The sequence below is a fragment of the Salmo salar genome, chromosome ssa10, assembly GCF_905237065.1.
Source record: "Salmo salar chromosome ssa10, Ssal_v3.1, whole genome shotgun sequence".
NCBI lineage: Eukaryota > Metazoa > Chordata > Actinopteri > Salmoniformes > Salmonidae > Salmo > Salmo salar.
In genome coordinates this window covers 103,434,482-103,455,480 of record NC_059451.1, presented here as the reverse complement: position 1 = coordinate 103,455,480, position 20,999 = coordinate 103,434,482, and the positions used below count along the sequence as shown (strand labels likewise).

Genomic DNA, 20,999 nt, shown 5'->3' with positions numbered 1-20,999 from the left:
CAACTGCTTGGCCTACAGAGGGTAGGCACTACAGAGGGTAGCGCGTACGGCCCAGTACATCACTGGGGCAAAGCTTCCTGCCATCCAGGACCTCTATACCAGGCGTGTCATATGAATGCCCTAAAAATTGTCAAAGACTCCAGCCACCCTAGTCATAGACTGTTCTCTCTGCTACCGCACGGAAAGCGGTACCGGAGTGCCAAGTCTAGGTTCAAGAGGCTTCTAAACAGCTTCTACCCCCAAGCCATAAGACTTCCTGAACATCTAATCAAATGGCTACCCAGACAATTTGCTACACCCCCCCCCCACTGCTACTCTCTGTTGTTATCATCTATGCATAGTCACTTTAATAACTCTACCTACATGTTCACATTACCTCAATTACCTCGACAAACCGGTGCCCCGCACATTGACTCTGTACCGTACCCCCTGTATATAGTCTTGCGATTGTTATTTTACTGCTGCTTGAATTACTTGTTACTTTTATTTCTTATTCTTATTCAAATGCATTTAACTTTTAACTCCGTTGTTGGTTAGGGGCTCGTAAGTAAGCATTTCACTGCGAGGTCTTCACCTATTGTTGGATTCCACGCATGTGACTAATACAATTTGATTTGACTTAATTTGGTTTATGGTGCTTTCAAGACAACTGTGAACTTGGAAAAATACGAGGTCAAATCATGACGTCAGTGATCTTCAGATCGCAAAGTCGGAAATCTACAAAGAGGCCCGAGTTCCCTGTCGGAACATGTTTTATAGTTGTCTTGAACGGACTGAAGTCGGAGATTTCCGAGTTCCCAGTTGTTTTGAACGCGTCAACACACACACACTCACACTCACACCATTGCATAACCCGGAACTCCAGGCCATTGATGTCCACTAACTTATCTCATTTCAGAGCAAGTTTGCAAGAAATAGCCAGGAAATGTTCTATTATATAATTTATTGCTGTGTCTACTCATGTACGCACTGACATAGCAGAATTGTACATCCATTGCTTCTCAAAGCATTTGGATATGAGTAGGCCTACTTTAGACGGGATAGGCTGACTGGTTCTGTATCTGCGCCTCTAACAGAACCAGTCTCCTCCCCTAAAGTTGATGTGAAAGAGAGAATATTATGCTGTCTGAACACGGGAAGAAGTTGGGTCATAAACGAAATCGGCAGTTTGTTTACAGTAACTCCAAGTTTTTCCTTTGTCATTTTGACTGGTAAAAACGGGAAAACATGTCTCGTTTTAGGGCGGTGTTGTTCGCAATTTGACGAGTGACACGCAGGATTGTTGCCAAGATACATTGTAACGTGTCAGAGGGATAATTTAATCAAACCAAGACGACTGTATGTCCCAGGAAAGACGACTTTTGGAGAGAATTAAGCGAAAATGTCAGACAACAGATCTAGTTTTCTTCATATTGGAGACATTGTGTCGCTGTATGCGGAAGGCACGGTCAATGGCTTCATCAGTACATTGGGGTATGTTCCCTCTAATAATTTAATTAAATATGATGTATATCTAAAACCATGTTTGATGAAAAACTGTGACAAACAGGTACAGGCTTGTTTGGCGTCCGATGCATGAAATGGGTCAATGTAACATGCAGTGTGAGATTGGTGTCTGTGGATCTGGGGTTGAGAAGTCGGAAGTTGAAAAGGCCTAATCACAAGCAATTTTATCAAGGAGGAAATGAAGATGAGTAACGTTGCACAGTTATGCAAGTATAATAAGAATGCAAACTTTATGTGCATGTACCTCGCTAGTGTAACCAATGCGTGCGCAATGTCCTGTACACATGCAGCCACTTTATTACTCTCTGGGCGTCAAATGCCAAATGGTTTACTGGGAAAGGATTATGTGCGGTAATCCATGACCTAATCAAAAATAGTATGAAGTGTTTTGTGAGAGGTCGTGGCCCTTTTTGCAGTAGTAGCACGTGCTGTGAGACAGCTGAAGAATTGTACTTGAATGCTCACACCTGTTTGATCAAGATGAGCTGTAATGTGTGGAATTTGTATGATATATTCACCAGGGTGTCCCCCCAATGCAACATGAATAATTGTTGGGTTGTTGAATTCACCCTTATGAAGAAAAAAAATTGCAGTCATCATGCAGTACAGTGTAGTATAACATCAGTTTGAGTGCAGTATGATTACTGTAAAGGCGCTAGTGTTTGTGGCCAATACTTTCATCTGCTGAAAGTTATGATAGAAAACCTTCACTAACCTTTCCACTTTAAAAATATATACATTTTTTACTTTTGGGTAATGAAAAACTTTCCAAATGCACAGAATCTGAATGAGGTTTACTTTCGTTTTTTTGACAACCTGTACTCAGAGTTTTGGGGTACTGGTTACTGAATGGATTCTTCCCAGAGTAGGTCTAACAAGTACTCATAAATGGTGTAGTATTATACAATGGGTGGGTCTAATACTGATTGGTTCAAACCGCTTTCCAGCCGGTGTCTATTCCACAAGTTACCACCGGCTAAATCTAGGATGTTAAAATGCCTATTTAGTCTGTTCCATCTGTCTGCTCAGTCCACTGTCTCATCAGCCCAGCCAGGCAATTTATAAACTTGATCTCCACTATAAAAAGCATCTAGACATTATCTCACATTTCTTTAAGACTAACATTTTGTTTTTAACAGCGGAGATTTGTATAATCTATTTTTTTATGGATATATAATGTAACTTGAAAAAAGGTCAAATGAAATAAAGTGCAGCTAGTTTTCAGTCTTTCCAGCTTCAGTTTGAAGTGATTGTGTTAGCTGTGTTGTTGGCTAGCTCCTCTGAACAGCAGTGTCCAGTGACGAGTGAGCACATTTTCTATGCTGGGCAAATTCGCCCCTCATTGTTATGGATGTAGCCAAATGTCACTAGAAAACCGCTTAAACAAATGCAAAATCAGCTGCTTTGCTGTTAGTCTGACTGCACTTTTTGACGTGAATGTAAGTTAGCCTTAGTTGGCTAGCTAGCAAGCAGGGGATAAGAACGTTGCCAGCCAGTATGGCAACGGAACGTTTAGAACGAACAACTGGGTCACGTACATAGATACAGAACAAAAAGACTGAACGACTGGGTCGCGTCTCTGGCAACAGAACCAATAGAATGAACGAGCAGCCGGCTTGGGTAGCAACCCTAGATTTGTGTCAGGACTATATCTTGTGGTAGGATGAAATAGTATAAAAAATTCATCAATATTTTTAAAATGAAAATATGTCAATCATAATTTTAATATGGTGGTAACCCATTGTATGAAAGTGATAATGCCCTCGAAGCCGGTGTTTGGCCAATATGGCCCTCGACAAACTAAACCCATGCCATGGCATTATCACTTAATTTTAGTGTTTTTTTCAAGGAATGGAAGTTTATTATCATAAATAACAGTTTATTGCAAGGACCATCTGAGAATTTCTACAAATATTAACTCGGAAGACAATTGACTAATGCACCAAATAGACAAGCTGAGTAACTTATAGTGACTACAAGAAGAAAGTTAAAATGCGGCTCCAGCACTTCAGTGAATTTCTCAACTCTGCCCTCTGCACTCTGCCCTCTGCACTCTGCCCTCTAGGCCAGGAACAGGCTTGAATTGACAGACTGCCTCTGTGGATTGAATCTGCCCCACCCACTTCCCGCTCTTTCTCACATTCTCTCCCTCGCTTTCATTCTCTCAATCTACTTTCTCTTTCTGTGCTTTCAAACAGCCACTCTCCAAAAGCATAGCAGGCATGAGCAGAGGATCACTCTTGAATTCCACTCTCCTATCTATTATGGTCACTCAGAACCCCAGTGTGTTCACGAGACACATAAGCCATATTTGAATACCTTCAATGTCCTTGAGGTAATCACTGATCTGTTAAATTAGTGGATAGGTGAAATCCCATTGCTTTCTGCAATCATACTGTATCAGATCAGCAATTTCAAGCAGGAAGGAAGGGAAACGGGGACAATGTTTTATATAGGGACAGACTGGCTTGTAACCTGGGCAGATGAAGCCTATAAAGGCCACAGATGGACCTATGCCAACAATATGAATCCTATGACCTACTTTATGTTACTGAAAAGTAACTGGTCAAAGCCAATCTCAATGCAAATGTCAAGGCCATGAAATGTCTGAATGCAAAGTGCATAGTAGAGAGCTCAGCTGTTTTTAAAGCAAAGGTATAAAGTCTATCAGTGATTCATTAACTGATGCATTCTGACAGCCAGGTCTGTGTGGTGTTCTTTATCAACACTACACACACCTAAAAATAATCATTCAAGGCCCAGGAAGTCAGTGGCAGAGATCCTGCATGACTACATTGCAGGTCCATGCTCAATCTTACAACGCCTGTTTAGATATGTAGCATATCAGCTAACCCTGCGTTCCCCAAGCTCGGTCCTGGGGACCCCAAGGGGTGCACGTTTTGGTTTTTGATTCAAATAATCAAAGCTTGATTAGTTGATTATTTGAATCAGATGTGTAGTGCTAGGGCAAAATCCAAAACGTGCACCCCTTGGGGTCCTGAGGACCGAGTTTGGGAAACACTGAGCTAACCACATGTAGGGCTGTGCTTTTACTGGTATTTTCAGCATTCTCCACAAGTGTTGCTGCATGTAGAAAATCCTAGGAAATGTTCTGTAATTGACACAAGTTGTGTCCAATCAATCAAATGTATTTATGAAGCCCTTTTTACATCAGCCAATGTCACAAAGTGCTGTACAGAAACCCAGCCTAAAACCCCAAACGGCAAGCAATGCAGATGTAGAAGCACGGTGGCTAGGAAAAACTCCCTAGAAAGGCCAAAACCTAGGAAGAAACCTAGAGAGAAACCAGGCTATGAGGCGTGGCCAGTCCTCTTCTGGCTGTGCCGGGTGGAGATTATAACAGAACATGGCCAAGATGTTCAAATGTTCATAGATGACCAGCAGGGTATAATAATAATAATAATAATAATAATAATAATAATAATAATCACAGTGGTTGTAGAGAGTGCAATAGGTCAGCACCTCAGGAGTAAATGTCAGTTGGCTTTTCATAGCCGATCATTCAGAGTTAGAGACAGCAGGTGCGGTAGAGAGAGAGTCGAAAACAGCAGGTCCGGGACAAGGTAGCACTTCCGGTGAATAGGTCAGGGTTCCATAGCTGCAGGCAGAACAGTTGAAACTGGAGCAACAACATGACCAGCTGGACTGGGGACAGCATGGAGTCATCAGGCCAGGTAGTCCTGAGGCATGGTCCTAGGGCTCAGGTTCTCTGAGAGAGTTAGAAGGAGCATACTTAAATTCACATAGGACACCGGATAAGACAGGAAAAATACTCCAGATATAACAGACTGATCCTAGCAACCCAACACAAACTATTACAGCATAAATACTGGAGGCTGAGACAGGACGGGTTGGGAGACACTGTGTCCCCGTCCGACGATAGCACAGCCCCAACACCAATAGAGGGATATCTTCAACACCAACCTCCTACCCTGAGACAAGGCTGAGTATAACCCACAAAGACTTCCCCCATGGCATGAACCCGAGGGGGGTTACCAACCTGGACAGGAAGATCACGTCAGTGACTCAACCCACTCAAGTGATGCACCCCTCCTAGGGACGGCATGGAAGAGGACCAGTAAGCCAGTGACTCAGCCCCTGTAATAGGGTTAGAGGCAGAGAATCCAGGTGGAGATAGGGGAACTGGCCAGGCAGAGACAGCAAGGGCTGTTCGTCGCTCCAGTGCCTTTCCGTTCACCTTCACACTCCTGGGCCAGACTACACTCAATCATAGGACCTACAGAAGAGATGAATCCAATCACTCAATCAATCAATGAATGCCTGGCTGTGCGTGTGTTTGGTAGGGGGATCGCCTCACACTAAACCTATTATTTGGCAGGGAATACTATTTCTAGATCAGTGATTCTACACCTCACTTCTCAAGTTGATCTTCTCCAGTGGACTCGAAGTTGTACCTGAAAATGAGTCAAATAGGGGCTGTTAAAGGGTCGCATCAATGGTTGTGTCCAAATACCCATACTTGCGTCCTAAATAATAGGCAGTTTAATAATGTGACATTTCGAAAATCGAGTATACTTTAAATGCCTGGATGTGATACTCCTTTCGGCTTTGACAACAGCTGATCAATTAGATATGGGGATGTGCTACCGAAATCAACTCAATCACGCATGGCGCGTTCTCAGTATGCGATAAGAGAATGTTTAATAGTATGTGACATTTCTAAAATGTAGTATGCTTTAAATGGTAGGATGTTGGTTATTTGGGCTCTTCATCTAGTATAATTATATGCACCCTTTTCCACGACGCATTGGAAGAGGTGGTCTGCGAGTGATGAGCCCTAGTTCTCTTCAAGTAGTCAAACAACAAAACTAGGCAACTTAATTTCCAAGATGCCCGAAGCTTCTGCGATGGTGTTCAAATGTAGGCTAAGTAGTTTTTGTTCTCTTTTAAAATGATCACGATGGTAGGTTACATATTTTTACCCAAAGTGGATTCCTGTTTTCTCACAGTGTTTCTTGTTCTCTTGCCCTGAATGTGTCGGCACCGGGATTCGGGATGTGGCTGTGTTACTGATGTCATGTTAATCAGGCCTTTTCATTTGAATATATGGAGTGTTTTAGTTTTGTAGGTTAGGCTACCTATTTCATTATTTAATTGATGGATCAATCCTTAAGTGATTCTGATCTCGTTCCCAATGATCAGTGTTTAGTATGTTGTTGCCCAGTGGCTCTGAATTTGCAATGCGCCCAACTTTCCTCGTTTTTATGTACAATAGCCTTTTGATTTGAACATTTGAAAAGTTTTGGTGTGTGTACTAGGCTATTTCATTTATATATGTTACAGCACTTTGATTACACTAATAAATATGTTGAAATGGAACCAAACTATGTTTTCTTCAGTCCATTTTAAATACGGTAGATGGGCTATATGGTCTATCACCAGCCTGAGTAGGCCTATGCCATTCCTATTCTATTCAGATTTGAGAGAAATTAATCAAATTGGAAGTGAGCTGTTATCAAGCTAGTTTATGCGATGCTTGTCTGTTGAATTTGGAAAAATTCGAGCCCGAATCCAGCGACTGTCAAGCGAGTCCTGTCAGGGCTACCCCCGAATTCACTACAATGTACTTTGATGGTTGGTTTAATTGCACCTAATTTACCAATTTTTAGCTCCAACTTCCGGGTCAGTTGGAGAGGATCAGCTTGGGCAAAGTGAGGTGTTGAATCACTGATCTACCAATTGTAGTCCCTGCCAAATAATAGGTGTTGATGACGTGGCATGCAACCATTGGTTGACGCAATGTAATGCCTGAGCATTTATTTTGGCAGGAACTCAACCACTGTGTGTCCTTAATGGCACCCTGTTGCCTATAGTGCACTCTTTAGTCCTTGCTTCCTTCATCCTCGTTCCTCCAATTCCTCACCTCCCCCTCAAGGCACATTGCAGGAGAGGATCCAAGTTCCTTCCCCTCGACATCCTCCTCCAATTAGATTTGAGTATCGTATAAGGCAAGGAATTAAGGAAACAAGGTTGGAATAAGCAATGATTTGACGGCTAGTAATGTTTTCAGACACAGCCGTGGTATCATGAATGTTGGCTGGAGTTGTCATTACTGTACGCGTCACATGCAGCCTCGACAGGCTTTGATGACTCTATAAATCCATATTGACATATGATAGTAGCCTATATGATAGTAAGTATAAGCTGTTACTTAGATAAGTTCCTCAGGTCACACCTCATTTACAAACGCTCAGTTCCCCTGAGGCTGATCCTCTCCCTGGGTCCAATCCTCTTTTTCTGTTGTGCTTATCTATCTTTCAAGCAAACAGACAAATCAAGACATTTCAGTTTAGTAGTCACTTGATACATTATACAACCATAAGGTAGCCTGAATTGTGTATGAACTGTTCATAGACCTGTAATTTAGCAACTCAGGGTAAATGACTGCATTTAATCTCATCCTCAGGCCTACTTTTAATCTTATTGAAAGCATTTAAGCTGAAAAGGGGGTACAATTTATTTATATATACACACATACATACATTACACACACTACCATTCAAACGTTTGGGGTCACTTAGAAATGTCCTTGTTTTTGAAAGAAAAGCACATTGTTTTTGTCCATTAAAATCAAATTGATCAGAAATACAGTGTAGACATTGTTCATGTTGTAAATGACTATTGTAGCTGGAAACGGCTGATTTTTGATGGAATATCTACATAGGCGTACAGAGGCCCATTATCAGCAACCATCACTCCTGTGTTCCAATGACACGTTGTGTTAGCTAATCCAAGTTTATCATTTTAAAAGGCTGATTGATCATTAGAAAACCCTTTTGCACTTATGTTAGCACAGCTGAAAATTGTTGTGCTGATTTAATGAAGCAATAAACAGGCCTTCAATAGACTAGTTGAGTATCTGGAGGAGCATCAGCATTTGTGGGTTCGATGGCAACGAAACAAAGAACTTTCTTCTGAAACTCGTCAGTTTATTCTTGTTCAGAGAAATTAAGGCTATTGAGAAATTGCCAAGAAACTGAAGATCTTGTACAATTCTGTGTACTACTCCCTTCACAGAACAGCGCAAACTGGCTCTAACCAGAATAGAAAGAGGAGTGGGAGGCCCAGGTGCACAACTGAGCAAGAGGACAAGTACATTAGAGTGTTTAGTTTGAGAAACAGACGCCTCACAAGTCCTCAACTGGCAACTTCATTAAATAGTACCCGCAAAACACCAGTCTCAACGTCAACAGTGAAGAGCCGACTCCGGGATGCTGGCCTTCTAGGCAGAGTTGCAATGAAAAAGCCATATCTCAGACTGGCCAATAAAAAGAAAAGATTAAGATGGGCAAAAGAACACAGACACTGGACAGAGGAACTCTGCCTAGAAGGCCAGCATCCCGGAGTCGCCTCTGCACTGTGCTTTTCTTTAACAAAATGTGCTTTTCTTTCAAAAACAAGGACATTTCTAGGTGTACCCGAACTTTTGAACGGTAGTGTGTGTACGTACGTACATACATACATACATACATACATACATACAGTTGAAGTCGGAAGTTTACATAAACGAGTTTTAATGACTCCAACCTAAGTGTTTCAAACATTCCACAAATTTCTTGTTAAACTATAGTTTTGGCAAGTCGGTTAGAACATCTACTTTGTGCATGACACAAGTAATTTTTCCAACAATTGTTTACAGACAGATTATTTCACTTTTATAATTCACTGTATCACAATTCCAGTGGGTCAGAAGTTTACATACACTAAGTTGACTGTGCCTTTTAAACAGCTTGGAAAATTCCAGAAAATGATGTCATGGCTTTAGAAGCTTCTGATAGGCTAATTGACATCATTTGAGTCAATTGGAGGTGTACCTATGGATGTATTTCAAGGCCTACTTTCAAACTCAGTGCCTCTTGTCTTGATATCATGGGAAAATCAAAAGAAATCAGCCAAGACCTCAGGAAAAAAATGTGTAGACCTCCACAAGTCTGGTTCATCCTTGGGAGCAATTTCCAAACGCCTGAAGGTATCATGTTCATCTGTACAAACAATAGTACGCAAGTATAAACACCATGGGACCACGCAGCCATCATACCGCTCAGGAAGGAGACCCCTTCTGTCTCCTAGAGATGAATGTACTTTGGTGCAAAAAGTGCAAATCAATCCCAGAACAACAGCAAAGGACCTTGTGAAGATGCTGGAGGAAACGGGTGCAAAAGTATCTATATCCACAGTAAAACGAGTCCTATATCGACATAACCTGAAGGTCAGCAAGGAAAAAGCCACTGCTCCAAAACCGCCATTAAAAAGCCAGACTACGGTTTGTACATGGGGACAAAGATCGTCCTTTTTGGAGAAATGTCCTCTGATCTGATGAAACAATATAACTGTTTGGCCATAATGACCATTGTTATGTTTGGAGGAAAAAGGGTGGTGGCAGCATCATGTTGTGGGGGTGCATTGATGCAGGAGGGATGGATGCACTTCACAAAATAGATGGCATCATGAGGAAAGAAAATTATTTGGATATATTGAAGCAACATCTCAAGACATCAGTCAGGAAGTTAAAGCTTGGTCGCAAATGGGTCTTCCACATGGACAATGACCCAAAGCATACTTCCAAATTTGTGGCAAAATGGCGTAAGTACAACAAAGTCAAGGTATTGGAGTGGCCATCACAAAGCCCTGACCTCAATTCCATAAAAAAGTTGTGTGCAGAACTGAAAAAGCATGTGCGAGCAAGGAGGCATACAAACCTGACTCAGTTACACCAGCTCTGTCAGGAGGAATGGGCCAAAATTCACCCAACTTATTGTGGGAAGCTTGTGGAAGGCTACCCAAAACGTTTGACCCAAGTTAAACAATTTAAAGGCAATGCCACCAAATACTAATTGAGTGTATGTAAACTTCTGACCAACTGGGAATGTGATGAAAGAAATAAAAGCTGAAATAAATCATTCTCTCAACTCTTATTTGGACATTTCACATTCTTAAAATAAAGTGGTGATCCTAACTGGCCTAAGACAGGGAATTTTTACTAGGATTAAATGTCAGGAATTGTGGAAAACTGAGTTCAAATGTATTTGGCTAAGGTGAATGTAAACTTCGGACTTCAACTGTACATACGGTACCAATTAAAAGTTTGGATACACCCAGTCATTCCAGGGTTTTTCTTTTTACTATTTTCTGCATTGTATAATAATAGTAACTACATCAAAACTATGAAATAACACATGGAATCATGTAGTAACCAAAAAAGTGTTGAACAAATCAAAATGTTATTTTTGAGATTCTTCAAATAGCCAACCTTTGACTTGATGACAGCTTTGCGCATTCTCTCAATCAGCTTCATGAGGTAGTCACCTGAAATGCATTTCAATTAACAGGTGTGCCTTGTTAAAAGTTAATTTGTGGAATTTCTTTCCTTAATGCGTTTGAGCCAATCAGTTGTGTTGTGACAAGGTAGGGATGGTATACAGAAGATAGCCCTATTTGGTAAAAGACCAAGTCCATATTATGGCAAGAACAGCTCAAATAAGCAAAGAGAAACGACAGTCCATCATTACTTTAAGACATGGTCAGTCAGTCCAGAACATTTCAAGAACTTTTGATAGGTTCTTCAAGTGCAGCCACAAAAACCATCAAGCGTTATGATGAAACTGGCTCTCATGAGGACCGCCACAGGAAAGGAAGACCCAGAGTTACCTCTGCTGCAGAGGATAAGTTCATTAGAGTTAACTGCACCTCAGATTGCAGCCCAAATAAATGCTTCACAGAGTTCAAGTAACAGACACATGTCAACATCCACTGTTCAGAGGAGACTGCGTGAATCAGGCCTTCATGGTCGAATTGCTGCAAAGAAACTACTACTAAAGGACACCAATAAGAAGAAGAGACTTGCTCGGGCCAAGAAACACAAACAATTGACATTAGACCATTGGAAATCTGTCCTTTTGATCTGATGAGTCCAAATGTTTGGTTCCACCGTCATGTCTTTGTGAGACGCGGAGTAGGTCAACAGATGATCTCTGCATGTGTAGTTCCCACTGTGAAACATGAAGGAGGAGGTGTGGGGGTGCTTTGCTATTGATGCTGTCAGTGATTTATGTAGAATTGATGGATTCTATCCAAATGTAACGCGTTTCAAGTTAAACTGTAGTTTGTATCCTGTTTAGTGAATGATTACTGTGAGTATTAATGGAGTTTAGGCCATGAAACTGTGTTTGCTCATTTAGAAAGATTGACCTAATCAGATAAGAGGAAATTGCCTAGGATCAGAGAGCAGGGTCAGGCCCAGAACAGAAGATGGGCGTGGTGTGATTCTGACATATGGCTGAGCAAAGAGAGAACCATGGACGTTCCTCAGGGGAAATGAGGGAACCTCATTTGGGGTCATAAAATGTATAGCTGGGGAGGTGATGCCTACAAGAGAAGAGTATAAAATGTGTTGTGAGCTTTCTAAATGTTTGCACTCAGCTGTTTGTGTCCTTGGTATTAAACACTTAACTTTTCTTGAGTGTTTGGTCTCAATTCCTTATTGCAAGGTTGTAATAGCATTTTTCTTTCTAACAGAATTCAGAATTCAATATATTTACATTTTTAATGCTTTCTGGTTACTACTTGTTCCAATATGTGTTATTTCATAGTTTTGATGTCTTCACTATTATTCTCCATTGGTGACATTAAGCTAACTGTGGTGTATGTGTGTGCTTACCCAACCTTCTCTCCATTGTCTTTATCAAATTGAAGCATGTCCTTATGGCAGTTCTGCTTTAGATTTAAAAACTTCTCTTTTGTATAAAGCTAACATTCTACTCTTATACAATGAGTGCACAAAACATTAAGGACACCTGCTCTTCCCATGACAGACTGACCAGGTGAAAGCTATAATTCCTTATTGATGTCACTTGTTATATAAACTTCAATCAGTATAGATGAAGGGGATGAGACGGGCTTAAAAATCCTTCTTTAACCTGTGGGTGTCATTCAGAGATTGAATTGGCAAGACGAAAGATTTAAGTGCCTTTTTAAACAGGGTATGGTAGTAGGCAATGTTCCCTCTAAGCTGCAGGCATGTGCAGGCTCGCACCGAGACTGGCGCACAGCTCCCCTGGACTGCTGGGCAGAGCACAGAAGAACTATCAGCACATGGAGAGAAGCACGAAATTGAACTTCACTCAACTTTCTAGAGTTTTCACTGTTAACACTCAACGTTTCCCTTTTACTGGGGCAATTGTGATCAAATCAACGCCATATTAGCCAATTTCCGTGCAACATACTGAAACAAAACTAACTAGAGATTTTGTTGTAGAGTAGGATTCTATTGCATTGGAGTAGGATTCTATTGCATTGGAGTAGGATTCTATTGCATTGGAGTAGGATTCTATTGCTCAAGACTCAGCCCGTACTCTACACAGACCTGTGCAGCATAACCAATCAGAACTACAGTAGGCCTATATACAAATGGACCATTGCCGTATATGGATCTGTGCAATTTACTGTGTTTACAGCTGTGGTTGAGCATAATGTGCTTGTTTTGAGATCAAAGCAAGAGCTGCATGTAGCCATTTGTGTACATTTTGTTCGTATCCTTTGCTAGTTAGTGAGTTATTAGCCCAGTTATAGATCATTTGCAATCAGCAATAGGGGAGTGATTACTTCCTACAAGAGCACAAAACGTGTACATTCTAGACATCTTTAAAAAGCAAGTCAGGTAAAGAGCATTTTTTTGTCTTAAAGGGGCAGTGTTGTATTTTGAGACAGGCTTGAATAAGCTAAGTAGCCAATAGGCAGAGGGTAGCATAATTTGTCTGATTCTCTGTAATAATGGTATGATGATGATGATGATGATGATGATGATAATAATACATTTTTATTTTGTAAAGTGGTTTCTTGCATCAAACACAATTTTTTTCAGTCACCTCCTTGTCTGTGGATAAACAGGTTAATGTCAAGCCCTGCATGTTTTGTTTTTTTAAGTCATGAAATGTAGACTTACATTTGAACACAGCACATTGGCTGCTATTGTAAGGCTGAATGATAGAACAGCTATTTCCATGTTATTATGTTATGGGATGCATTTTCTCCATTGTTTTTGATGGTAGGCCACTCTGGTAGGCCTGCATTATGATCATTTAATAGCCTCAGTAGCCTGCTTGGCCATTGTTAAAACTGTAACTTAAAGCAAGTACAGCCTCAGTGTTCACAGTAAACGCACGCTGGAAACTGCACAGAACGTTAAAGTTTGCGCTCAGCAGACCTGAAATTTGCTCGGTGCCACATTTTCTTTAGAGGGAACATTGGTAGTAGGTGCCAGGCTGTGAAGGCTTCTGAGGGGAGGATGGCTCATAATAATGCCTGGAATGGAGCAACTGGAATGGAATCAATCCATTTGTTTGATGTTTTTGATACGATTCCGCTCCAGCCATTACCACGAGCCCATCTTCCCAATTAAGGTGCCACCAACCTCCTGTGGTGCCAGGTGCACGGTTTGTGTCAAGAACTGCAACACTGCTGGGTTTTTCACTCTCAACGGTTTCCCATGTGTTCAAGAATGGTCCACCACCCAAAGGACATCCAGCTAACTTGACACAACTGTGGGAAGCATTGGAATCAACATGGGCCAGCATCTCTGTGGAACTGTCTTGACACCTTGTAGAGTCCATGCCTTAACAAATTGAGGCTGTTCTGAGGGCAAAAGGGAGGGGGGGTGCAACTCAATATTAGGAAGGTGTTCTTAATATTTGGGATACTCTGTGTATTCTGTATCATGATTAACTTGGCCATTCTACTGTATTCTTCTATCAGAAGATCTGTGTGGTCACACGTTTATTTTGGTCACCACGGCCTGGGATATTTTGCCTTGCCATAATGTATAATGTAATGGAGATATATAATGCATTTGGAAAGTATTCAGACACCTTGACGGTTTTTTGTTTTTTCCCCTCATCAGTCTCCACACAATACCCCATAATGACAAAACAAAAACAGGTTAATAGAGTTTTCTGCACATTTTATAAACTGAAATATCACATTTACATAAGTATTCAGACCCTTTACTCAGTACTTTGTTGAAGCACCTTTGGCAGAGATTACAGCCTCAAGTCTTCTTGGGTATGATGCTACAAGCTTGACACAGCTGTATTTGGGGAGTTTCTCCCATTCTTCTCTGCAGATCTTCTCAAACTTTGCGTGGTTTGTTGGGGAGCGTCACTGCACAGCTATTTTCAGGTCTCTCCAGAGATGTTCGATCGGGTTCTAGTCCGGGCTCTGGCTGGGCCACTCAAGGACATTCAGAGACTGAAAAAAATCCCCACAGCATGATGCTGCCACCCATGCTTCACTGTAGGGATGGTGCCAGGTTTCTTCCAGATGTGACACTTGGCATTCAGGCCAAAGAGTTCAATCTTGGTTTCATCAGACCAGAGAATCTTGTGTCTCATGGTCTGAGAGTCTTTAGGTGCCTTTTGGCAAAATCCAAACGGGCTGTCATGTGCCTTTTACTGAGGAATGGCTTCCATCTGGCCACTCTACCATAAAGGCCTGGTTGGTGGAGTGCTGCAGAGATGTGGAAGTTTCTCCCCTCTCCACAGAGGAACTCTGGAGCTCTGTCAGAGTGACCATTGGGTTCTTGGTCACCTCCCTGACCAAGGACCTTCTCCCCTGATTGCTCAGTTTGGCCGGGCGGCCAGCTCTAGGAAGAGTCTTGGTGATTCCAAACTTCTTCCATTTAAGAATGATGGAGGCCACTGTGTTCTTGGGGACCTTCAATGCTGCAGACATTTTTTGGTACTCTTCCCCTTTTTTGTGCCTCGCTACAATCCTGTCTCTGAGCTCTACGGACAATTCCTTCAACCTCATGGCTTGGTCTTTGCTCTGACATGCACTGTCAACTGTGGGGCCTTATGTAGTCAGGTGCGTGCCTTTCCAAATCTTTACCACAGGTGGACTCCAAGTTGTTGAAACATCTCAAGGATGATCAATGGAAACAGGATGGACCTGATCTCAATTTTGAGTCTCATAGCAAAAGGTCTAAATACTTTAAAAAAATAAGGTATTTTCTGTTTTACATTTGCAAAAAAAACCTGTTTTCGCTTTGTTGTGGGGTATTGTGTGTAGATTGAGAATTTTTTTATTTAATCGATTTTAGAATAAGGCTGTAGCGTAACAAAATGTGGAAAGTCAAGCGTTCTGAATACATTCCGAATGCACTGTAATTAGCTTACCCGTATTCTGTTGGCCGGATGTACTGCTGTTTCATGTTCAACTTTTAGTTCCAGGACCAGGGTCGCATTAAGTCATGCAATGGGAAGCATTTTAAAATGAGCGTTTGTTATTGTACAAGTAGTCCCTCCCTGTTTAGGTCAGTTTTCTTCCATTTGATTCCTAATGAATAGGGCCCTAGCTCTTTGAACTGAGCAGAGTCATAAGCCTATTCATTAGGGCACAGTGTAGCAAAGCCTTTTGCAATGGAAAAATGAAAATGTGTGTGTTCGTATTGGACAAACTTCAGGCAGTCCCTCCTTGTTGGTCACTTTTTCTTTCGTTTGGTGCCTAATAAATGCGGGCCTGTGCACTTAAGGTTACTCATTTGTTAGCTAGAGTAATGAGTAGTATGTATCCTGTTTTGTTGTGTAGCACTTGATTTGAAATCCTATTGGACCCTATTGTCTCTAGTTTACATGGGACTTTGATATGGGAGCTGAGGAATAGGACATATGCACAACCACAGCCAGACAGTTGGGACTGAATGATCAACAGCTATGGCAGCGAAAGAAAATACCCGGCTCTCGCTGTAGTTGGACTGCCAGCTTTGTCTAAACCAGAGGGACTGTGCCTTGCATTTCCCCCTTAGTAGGGTAGATGAATGTGTACTTCTGTGTATTCCAGTGAAGACTTGTTTATGATGAATGTGATCATGACAGGCTAGTGCATGAAGATGCCAGGGGCCTGTTCAGGAGGGTGCAGAATGTTCAGATAGAAATAGATTGCGTAGAACAATCCTGTCATTGTCTGTCTAATCGTTGTAAGCTCTATGCTATCTGCATTGCAACGTTCTGTATTTTCCACATCACTGAAACCACCCCTACTATTTGAGTCAGAGGCTGAGCTTAGCTCTATGGATGTGTTAAAATCTGGAGTCAGATAAGGATATGAATATCACAGAAGAAGAGCGATACAAAAGTTAGTGTGCTAGAAGTAATGTGTGGAAACGAGAACACCCCAGGCTTTTGCTAGGTGACTAAGCTATTTGTAAATCTTGTTCAGTTGTAAGTCAAGCGCATGGAACTGCATTGGATACAATAATCTGCTGGTTATTTCTTTAGCAATGCAGACTAGCAGAGAACACACACACCAAGGATGAAACCGACCACAAGGATAAGCTCCAGTCAACACCAGTCACACTGGGCTTCCTTCCCCATACCGGGTGGAACTTTACACATTGTCACAGTTTTGTTTTTGTCTCAGACTGGCATCAGCTATCCTGGTCCTACCCTGGTCCCAGATCTGTTTGTGCTGTCATGCCAAATCCTATGTTCATTGGCGTGTCAATGACCACCACAGGAGTTAGCAAGAAAGCACAAACAGATCTGGGACCAGGCTAGCATAAACAGAAATTTGATGATATAATACTTGTTTCACATGATGCAGCCAGGTCACATAAAGAATAGAGGCACATTCTCTGCCAAGTGCCAACAGAATCATGTTGAGTTGATAGTTTTTCGAAGCTTCTGTGAGAATGTAGTATCACTGACATATTATATCACACTGCGTTGGTGTGTTCGTTCAGTGTGGATGGACAGTATGTTGTGGGAAGTTCACCAGTCTTCTGGACAATTCTCTAAAAATATTGTAGTTTTATTTTAGCTGTAAAACTTTAAGCAAAACAATTGCTGTTGCAGGCTGGTTGACTATACAATGACATTGACTATAAAATCCAGGCATGCAGTGTGGAGACAAGGCGGTTAATGTCAACCTATCAGCATTTAGGACAAATCAGCCACACACAGCAGCCAAGAGCATTTCCTGTGGCCCCACCAAGCCCTTTACAGAATTCACTGTTTCCATTTCAACTAGACCAGGGCCTATATTCACTAAGGGCAATTCCATGGAAACAGAATGATGAGATTTTTCACTTTTAAAATGTGTCAAACAAAAACCAATGATTGCAAACTTAAACAAACCATACGACTCTATGCACAAGGACTACATTTAACAATTTCCACAGAAAATGTTCATTGGAAATTGTAAAGTCGACCTTGTGCATAGAATTGTATGGGTTGTTTGACTTTGCAATAATAGTTTTTTGTTTGGCACATATTTTAAAGTGAAATATCTGAGTTTCAGCGTCATTCTGTTGCCGTGGAATTGCCCCTAAGAATCTGAGTATTAGTGCTGATATTAGTTTAGGTTTTTAGATGATAATAAGGTTACATGGATAGGTGTTTAGGTTTTTAGATATTATTATTATTATTATTATTATTTAAAAACCTAAACACCTATCCATGTAACCATAATAATAATAATCATCATCATTTCTATATATCAAAACACTGTCCATGGTAGCCTTATTATTATCATCATCATCATTCTAAAAACCTAAACACCTATCCATGTAACCTTATTATTATCATCATCATCTAAAAACCTAAACACCTATCCATGTAACCTTATTATTATTAATAATAATAATAATAATAATAATAATAATAATAATAATAATAATAATAATAATAATAAGGTTACATGGATAGGTGTTTAGGTTTTAATAATAATAATCAATATAAATAATAATAAGGTTACATGGATAGGTGTTTAGGTTTTAGTATGATGATAAGGTTATTATAATAAGGTTACATGGATAGGTGTTTAGGTTTTTAGATGATGATGATGATAATAATAAGGTTACATGGATAGGTGTTTAGGTTTTTGGATGATGATGATGATGATGATGATGATGATGATGATGATAATAATAAGGTTACATGGATAGGTGTTTAGGTTTTTAGATGATGATGATGATAATAATAAGGTTACATGGATAGGTGTTTAGGTTTTTAGATGATGATGATGATAATAATAAGGTTACATGGATAGGTGTTTAGGTTTTTAGATGATGATGATGATAATAATAAGGTTACATGGTTAGGTGTCAACCTGATACAAGATCACCACACATACTCTGAAAAGCTTTTTGAATACTGGCCCTGTTATCATTGTAAAACATACAGTAACCACCATCACAATCAGCGATTATATCTACACACTAATGAAATCTGCCAATGCTCTGAATTCAACATGACATCCAATGAGGATGATCACATACAATGCTTGCTGATCTGATTTCTTCCTTCTTACATGCTATGTTCTTAGTCTGGTTCTAGACTAGGTTGAAGATGACCAGGTTAGGACAAGCTATTCATTATATTATGAAGCTTGTGAAAATAAACAACGCATGGGACCAGCACCGTTGCTAACTAGCATCGCTGGTCCCGTTCCTAGAATTAGTCCTCATTTATGCAAAGAGTTATATGATATTATAATCCTCTTGTCTTCAACCTGGGTTCTAGACATCATCAACAGCCCTGTCTGCCATGGAGAACCACTGTCTATTCTGGGAGAGGAAGGAGTATTGGATCATAGGAAACTGCAGAACATGCCTGCCATTGAGCTCTGTCATGGAGTTGAATTAATAGTTGGAAAGATGTGTGTTTATGTTCTCTCCCATATGAACTGTATAAATGGTGTGTGTATGATGTTGGGATGTTTTCTCCCATATGAACTGTATAAATGGTGTGTGTATGATGTTGGGATGTTCTCTCCCATATGAACTGTATAAATGGTGTGTGTGTATGATGTTGGGATGTTCTCTCCCATATGAACTGTATAAATGGTGTGTGTATGATGTTGGGATGTTCTCTCCCATATGAACTGTATAAATGGTGTGTGTATGATGTTGGGATGTTCTCTCCCATATGAACTGTATAAATGGTGTGTGTGTATGATGTTGGGATGTTCTCTCCCATATGAACTGTATAAATGGTGTGTGTATGATGTTGGGATGTTTTCTCCCATATGAACTGTATAAATGGTGTGTGTGTATGATGTTGGGATGTTCTCTCCCATATGAACTGTATAAATGGTGTGTGTATGATGTTGGGATGTTTTCTCCCATATGAACTGTATAAATGGTGTGTGTGTATGATGTTGGGATGTTCTCTCCCATATGAGCTGTATAAATGGTGTGTGTGTATGATGTTGGGATGTTCTCTCCCATATGAACTGTATAAATGGTGTGTGAATGATGTTGGGATGTTCTCTCCCATATGAACTGTATAAATGGTGTGTGTATGATGTTGGGATGTTCTCTCCCATATGAACTGTATAAATGGTGTGTGTATGATGTTGGGATGTTTTCTCCCATATGAACTGTATAAATACATTTTACATTTACATTTTAGTCATTTAGCAGACGCTCTTATCCAGAGCGACTTACAAATTGGTGCATTCACCTATAATATCCAGTGGAACAACCACTTTACAATAGTGCATCTAAATCTTTTAAGGGGGGGGTTAGAAGGATTACTTTATCCTATCCCAGGTATTCCTTGAAGAGGTGGGGTTTCAGGTGTCTCCGGAAGGTGGTGATTGACTCCGCTGTCCTGGCGTCGTGAGGGAGCTTGTTCCACCATTGGGGTGCCAGAGCAGCGAACAGTTTTGACTGGGCTGAGCGGGAACTGTGCTTCCTCAGAGGTAGGGAGGCGAGCAGGCCAGAGGTGGATGAACGGAGTGCCCTTGTTTGGGTGTAGGGCCTGATCAGAGCCTGAAGGTACGGAGGTGCCGTTCCCTTCACAGCTCCGTAGGCAAGCACCATGGTCTTGTAGCGGATGCGAGCTTCGACTGGAAGCCAGTGGAGAGAGCGGAGGAGCGGGGTGACGTGAGAGAACTTGGGAAGGTTGAACACCAGACGGGCTGCGGCGTTCTGGATGAGTTGTAGGGGTTTAATGGCACAGGCAGGGAGCCCAGCCAACAGCGAGTTGCAGTAATCCAGACGGGAGATGACAAGTGCCTGGATTAGGACCTGCGCCGCTTCCTGTGTGAGGCAGGGTCGTACTCTGCGAATGTTGTAGAGCATGAACCTACAGGATCGGGTCACCGCCTTGATGTTGGTGGAGAACGACAGGGTGTTGTCCAGGGTCACGCCAAGGCTCTTAGCACTCTGGGAGGAGGACACAAGGGAGTTGTCAACCATGATGGCGAGATCATGGAACGGGCAGTCCTTCCCCGGGAGGAAGAGCAGCTCCGTCTTGCCGAGGTTCAGCTTGAGGTGGTGATCCGTCATCCACACTGATATGTCTGCCAGACATGCAGAGATGCGATTCGCCACCTGGTTGTCAGAAGGGGGAAAGGAGAAGATTAATTGTGTGTCGTCTGCATAGCAATGATATGAGAGACCATGTGAGGATATGACAGAGCCAAGTGACTTGGTGTATAGCGAGAATAGGAGT

The 20,999-nt window shown here is 41.4% G+C and overlaps 1 protein-coding gene across 2 annotated transcripts in view; it reads left to right on the top strand.

Moving 5' to 3' along the window:
* The first annotated feature begins 867 nt into the window (after positions 1 to 867).
* The window catches only part of LOC100196824 (inositol 1,4,5-trisphosphate receptor type 2), a 150,663-nt gene continuing 130,531 nt past the window's right edge, over positions 868 to 20,999 (top strand). For both annotated transcript variants that reach the window (XM_014125393.2, XM_014125392.2), the window contains exon 1: positions 868 to 1,473. In XM_014125393.2, coding sequence (XP_013980868.1) covers positions 1,382 to 1,473 — 92 coding nt within the window. In that variant the 5' untranslated portion in view covers positions 868 to 1,381. The remainder of the gene's footprint in view (positions 1,474 to 20,999) is intronic.